The following is a 6,651-nucleotide window of genomic DNA, read 5'->3' on the forward strand; positions in this document are numbered from 1 at the left end:
ACTCTTTCTATATTCAAATACTTGTAAGCACAGTGTATTTAAGACCAGGATACCTGAGTTGAAATATAGGTGATGCTACTTAGTGACTTTGTAATTCTGGTCTCTGGGCTGCATTTGCTCGTTTCTAAAAAGTTAAGTATTTTACGTACACTTCTTAGTACCTTTTAGGTGGGCAGCAGTGCGTGCTGACACATACCCAGTAGACATTGTGACACTAAGAAGGTTCCTGGTGCTTTGATGGGCTTTAAATCCTGACAAAGCCCTGAAGATGCTCAAGTGAAAGTTACAAGTTATAACGCCGTTTTCTGTCTCTGTCATCTTGAAGGAGTTAACGTCATCCATGTATGGGTTTAGACAATTAACCTCCTGCGTGTTGCCCCACTAATCCTTGGCCTGCTCCTCGCAGGGGTGTAAACAAACAGACCAGAGTCCTCACCTGCCCTTCCCAACGCCGTGTCCTCTGGGTGCCGGGCTTTGCACACCCTTGCTGCCCGGTCCCGTCCTGAAGCTGCACCCACGCCTCCCCCAGACGAGGCTCGAGGCCCAAGGCTGCACCCGCTCTTGCTCCCCTCAGGACCTACTCTGCCCAGGGGGTTATTTAACAGGACCCCGACTGGCCAGAGTCCAGGCACGACCCTCAGGTCATCGTGTGAGGAGTTGGCGTGTCCCCTGTCTCGCCAGGCTTACGTGGACATGAGGAAGGTGGGCAGTAGCCGAGGGATGGTGTCCGCGTACCCCCGACAGCTGGAGTCGCTGACCCGCTTGGCCGAAGCCCACGCCAAGGTGCGGTTTTCCAGCAAGGTGGAGGCGATTGACGTCGAGGAGGCCAAGCGCCTGCACCGGGAGGCCCTGAAGCAGTCGGCAACCGACCCACGGACGGGCATCGTGGACATCTCCATCCTCACCACAGGTGGGGCTGTGCGGGCCCTCTGAGCACGTGACGGGGGTGCTGAGGAGGTGGATGTTGGCGCACATGACCTAGTCCTGTCCTGCCCGCCCTCCGGGCACCACGCCCCTGGAGGAGCCGTTCTTCCCCAGTGAGCGCAGCTCGCTTTTGTGAGTGTTGCCTGGACTGTCTCAGTGGAAAGGAGCAGCTATAAATAAGCTCTTCAGAAACTGGGAACAGAATTCAGAACTTGCTCCGACTGTCCCCTAACCTTATTTGGTGACATGACTAAACAGTTTTTTTTTTTTTAAAGAGTATAGTTGATTTATGACTAAAGAAATATTAATGGAAGTTTGAAACACTTTTGCTTCCTTAGAGCAAAAACGTCTTCACTAATTTCTTTTAAATCAGGAATGAGTGCCACCTCACGTAAACGGAAGGAAGAGTTAGCTGAAGCTTTGAAAAAGCTTATTTTATCCAAGGGCAGAACGCCAGCCCTGAAATACCAGCAACTTTTTGAAGATATTCGGGGACAGTCTGATATAGTAAGTGTTTATGTGGATATTTTGTTTAATAGAGTTTTCTTTTCCCTTGATGCTGCTTTAAAGTTTTTTTCTAATTTTTTTCCTTCGTTTGTAGCTTAAGTAATAAATTGTTTGAGTAGTTACAGATAGAGAAGAGAAGTGAGATCACCACCCACCATCAGGGAATGATTGCGATGAGAATTTTGTTGGGCTTTCAGTTTTCTGTGTGGATGTGGATGCATGGTTTTGAGCCGTGTCAGTTAGTACTCTTAGCTTCGTCTGTGAAGCAGAATCTGCTTCATGACTTAGGCACTTTACCTCATGCCTCCCCCATCAGTCACTTAACCATTTGGTGGGCACTTAGAGCATTTGCAGTCTCCTGCTGTTACAAGGAAAGCTGAGTTCATGGCAAGAGCTCTGCTGGTCAGGTCCAGTCTTGCCTGCTGCCCTAACACCCTCCCTTCCTGGCCCTTGGCAGGAAACGTTTGCCACTCCCAAGATGGAGCGTTAAGACGTGTGTACAGCCAACAGGAAGGAAGGAGACTCCAGTGGTTCTTTAACTTGGAAGCCATTGTGTCTCTAAGTGGGGAGGGCCGCTCCACGTGTCCATTTCTTTTTCTCGTCTCTTCCCCAAAGGCAGTTACCAAGGATATGTTTGAAGAAGCGCTGCGTGCCTTGGCGGATGATGACTTCTTGACGGTAACTGGGAAGACGGTGCGCCTGCTCTGAAGCCCCACAAGCAGCGCCGGTCACCGCCCCGCCGCCGGCGGGAGAAAGAGCCTCAAAGTCATTACTTGGCTGCATAAAAATTTTCTAACCTGGGTTCAGTTTTCTAGTAAAGCGTGTATGTTCATCTTTTTAACATTTTAAGTAAAGAGCACTGTGCCAGTTTATGAGGGGGATATAGTACGACTGTTTTCTTCAAGTGCCGTTTCTTTAGCGCCAGCTTTGAGCTGTGTGTAGGCACAGACAGCAGGGTGCGATCTTCTCTGGAGACAGCGGTCTGGGTCATGGTTTTGTGCTGGACTTTGTCGTGGCCGTTGGAGATGCTCGGGTGTTCCCATCCCTCCTGTGGGGAGGTGCACGGCCAGCGCTGTCCCCACTGAGTCCTCAAGGCTTGTTCTCTTGGCTACATGAGGCTGGAAATGATGGGGTTCCATGTCACTGCTTCACCCTAATATGTAAAACTTTTTCCTCAATAAATGATAGAATAAGTAATACTTGGTTATCAGGCATTATTTTTCATTAAGAAAAAAGCTTTAATCACTGCTTTCATGGAAATTCATGACATCATAAACTCACTAAGATACAATACATTTCATCTTATTTAAAAATTATTTCAATTCTAGCAGTCATTCTCATAAAACCACCACAGGCTGAAATCTCAGGTGGAGATAACTATGGTAACAAGTAATCCCTGGAACATTCAAGTCTCCATGAGTTTGGCCTTTTTTAGAATCAACATTCACTATCAAAGCATTCATGGAAAGTGATAGATCTAACAGTGTTTGAACAGCCTTAAAATGCTAATGTGGGCATGGGGTTCAGAGGTCATCTGAGCAGCTCTGGCGGTCCCCATTCTGTCCTGGGGGTCACGGTGCCTCAGCGGCAGTCAGGCTGGGGCATCACCAGAGGGTGTGAGAGACAAGTCTGAAATGAAAAGGAGACGGTCGGGGAGAGGAGTCTGAGGCCATGTGCTGAGCGGTTCCCAGCCCGAGTTGCTCGAGGTGGCTGGTTCTCAGGCCACTGACGAGCTGTGGACAGCACACACTACACCGGGGCCCACAGTGTGCAGGGCGTTGTGAAGCCAAGTTCCCTGAACCAACTGGGAAATGTCCCGGGGCCACGGCGAGAGCTGACCTTCCCCCTAAACTGCATTCTGAGTAAGGTCACAAGAGTGCCTTCTTGCACAATTACAAGCTAAGTGAAAGAGCACTGCTGCAGACTTCCCAGGTGGTCCAGTGGCTAAGACTCCCAGGTTCTCAGTGCAGGGGGCCTGGGTTCAATCCCTGTTTGGGGAATTGGATCCCACATGCATGCCGCAACTGAAGATTCCCACACACGGCAAACAAAGATCCCGCGTGTCGCAACTAAGACCTGGCGTGGCCAAAATAAGTAAATACTAAAAAAAACCAAAAACAAACGGCATTGCTGCCATCAGGTTCTGGAGCTGCTTCCTTTACACAGTTCTGTAGATCATAGACGAGTGATACAGGAAATAAAGACAGGCTTTCACCAAAGTGAACCCTCCGCCTGCAGTCATGGCTAGAACATAGGAAGTTAAGTGACGAGTGTGCTCAGTACCCAAACCTTCTGGGGCGCTCCTATCTGTTGACTAAGATGCTTTCCCCCTGAGGTAACACAGTAGTGATATTTTTCTAAACCTTGTAATTCAATACCAACATGGAACTTACGGCTGCAAATAAAGTTTGATTTTACGGGAATCTGAGTCGAATGAACATAATGAGGCTTCCGTTATGGTGGATCTAAACTTATTCAGTTGGGCACATTTCCTGTCACTTGTGTAATTGCGACGTGGTCTAGGGGGCTCCAAGAGCCAGGAGGGGCTCATCCTGTCAGGGCACAGCCGACGGATGCCTGTTGGGTGTCTGTAGGCAGCGGAGCAGGAGAGGAAGAGGGTGAGTCACGGGAGAGCTCTGCCCTTGGAGGCCGAGCCTCCGCACTTACCCTCAGGAGTATCGGGGCAGGAAAGACGGCACCTTTCCGTTTGTAGAGGGTGGTTTGTTGGCACAGATGTGGGCTGCCCAGGCCAGATCCTGGCTCGTCTTCCTCCCAATCTTCAGTGCTTACGACTGGCACGTGGCCAGTGCCTGACCACGTTCCTGTGAACAAAATAAGTAGAATGTAGGTTTTTCTTATGAGGACAATACAATTCAGCTCAATTCCTCAAATATGTGTTTTAAATGTTACAGTATGATGTAATTGCATTTGAATTTTTCCCTCCAATTTTGACCCTGAAAGATACCCAGACTTGCTAGTTGGAACAGCCTTACTTGATTTACACACATACACAAGCCATTGTACTCCCAGTATCCATCATAAATATAACCAACTCCACCCGAGGAGTCAAAACACCAGCAAGAATGAAGAAACCTAGAAGGTAATGACTCACTCTTAGCACAAGGTTAGGAAATGTTTAGTTTCAGAAAGTGCTGTTACTTATTAAATTTGAGGTCATTTCTTAAAACGCCTCTGCAATTTAATTTTTAAAACTTTTTGAAATAAGTTTCAGGCTTACGAAAAAGTTGTAAGGTTAGTAAAATTCCCATTTACCTTTCAAATTCATTTGTTACATTTCCTCGAACCTGCTTTTATCATTATCTATAGTTTTTATAATTATTTGAGACTAAGTTATAGACAGGATGCCCCTTTACTTATAAATACTTCCTAAAAACCATGTAGATCCTAAAACCAGTAACCTTACTTTATATAATAACCACAGAATAATTTCATAACGATCGAAAAATTAAGGGATTTCCCTGGCTGTCCAGTGGTTAAGAATCATGCTTCCACTGCAGAGGGCACAGGTTCGATCCCTGGTTGGGGAACTAAGATCCCGCATGCCGCGTGGTGGCATGGCCAAAAAACATAAATTTTTTTTTTTTTTAATTAATACTGTTACCCAATCTACAGACATTCAGATTTCATCAATTGTCTCAATGATGCTCATAGCAAAACTAAAAAAATACATGTTTCTGCTTCAGGATCACAAGCCACATTTTTAAAAAATATTTATTTATTTACTTATTTATTTGTTTGCACTGGGTCTTAGTTGTGGCAGGTGGGCTCCTCAGTTGAGGCTCGAGGGCTCCTTTGTTGCGGCATGCATGTGGGATCTAGTTCCCTGACCAGGGCTCAAACCCAGGCCCCCTGCACTGGGACCACAGATTTTACCCACTGCACCACCAGGGAGGCCCCACAGGTTGCCCTCCTCAGCTGCCCGCTGCTGCCTGGGCCCCTTCAGGGCTTCCTACAACACCTGCCCCATGATCTGAGCTGCGACCTTTTCCTAAAGGGCCCCTCCCTAACCACCTGCCCCAAAGAACGGAGCCAGCGGCCACCTCTGCCACTCTTATTCTGTCACCCTGTTTGCTTTTCAGCACTTATCATGGTGGGAAATTGTCTCATATATGTATTTGTTTAAGAGTTTGCTGTTAGCCTGCTTCCATTAGCACAGAAGCTCCACGAAGGCAGGGACTTTTTCCAAGGCAACTACAAATTTTCCGGATAAAAAGAGAAATCTATAAAACCTCATGGGCCCCATGATCATTGCAGCATTATTCACAGTAGCCAAGACATGGAAACAACCTATGTGTCCACTGAGGGATGAATGGATAAAAAAGATGTGAAATTATATATGTATTTATTTATTTATTTATATTTATATATATGTAACTATACACACAATGGAATATTATTCATCCGTAAAAAGGAAGGAAATCCTGCCATTTATGACAACATGGATGGACCTAGAGGGTATTATGCTAAGTGAAATAAGTCAGACAGAGAAAGACTAACGCTGTTATGATCTCACTTACATGTGGAATCTAAAAACAAAAGACCTCAGGGGTGTTTATCCTTTGGATTCTCCTCTCACTGCTCTCTGTCTGTTGTTGCAAATGGCAAGTTATAAACTTTAAAATCTACTTCCCTTTCTTCCCAGGCTTTATCAGCCTCTGCAGAGACGGAGCGATGGACTCAGCCCACGTGCCTTGTTCTCCCTTCCCAGCAGCCCCGCGAGGAAGTGCTGCTCCCATTTCACAAGCACATCTCTGCGGCCCCCGAACTGGGAGGCCTGGAGGAAGACACCGGTCCAGCTCTTTCCCCCGCGAAAGAGAATCAGCTAATGCAGCCGCCTCCCCTTTGCGGTGTCTCCTCGCGCTGAGGGCTGAAATGCAGGGCCGATCTCTGCAGGGGTAGGAGGCTGTCTGCCGGGAAGGCGCAGCCTTCCGCAGCGTTTGTTCCAGAACCACCCGGGAGCAGTGGGACAGGTGGGCCCTGCTTTGCCCCAACAGAACAGCATCAGCCTTTACATGGAAGCATCTGATTCGGCGACGTTTTCAGCTCGTAACATTCAGCAGCCCCTGACTTCCCTCCTGCTGCTCAGATGCCTGGGCTTCTGGCACAGGCTCTTCGATCTTCAGTGGGATTTCACAGGCAAAGCGTGTGATCTGATGGCTTGAAGTGCTGTGAACCCTAAACACACAATCTCACAAAAAC

At 47.5% G+C, this 6,651-nt stretch overlaps 1 protein-coding gene across 2 annotated transcripts in view; it reads left to right on the forward strand.

Moving 5' to 3' along the window:
* Positions 1–2,139, forward strand: part of MCM4 (minichromosome maintenance complex component 4) — an 11,729-nt gene extending 9,590 nt beyond the window's left edge. For both annotated transcript variants that reach the window (XM_007464012.1, XM_007464011.1), the window contains exons 14-16: positions 682–910; positions 1,298–1,431; positions 2,047–2,139. In XM_007464012.1, coding sequence (XP_007464074.1) covers positions 682–910; positions 1,298–1,431; positions 2,047–2,139 — 456 coding nt within the window. The remainder of the gene's footprint in view (positions 1–681; positions 911–1,297; positions 1,432–2,046) is intronic.
* The last annotated feature ends 4,512 nt before the right edge of the window (positions 2,140–6,651 follow it).

Source organism: Lipotes vexillifer, unplaced genomic scaffold, assembly GCF_000442215.2.
Source record: "Lipotes vexillifer unplaced genomic scaffold, Lipotes_vexillifer_v1.1 scaffold69, whole genome shotgun sequence".
Classification (NCBI taxonomy): domain Eukaryota; kingdom Metazoa; phylum Chordata; class Mammalia; order Artiodactyla; family Lipotidae; genus Lipotes; species Lipotes vexillifer.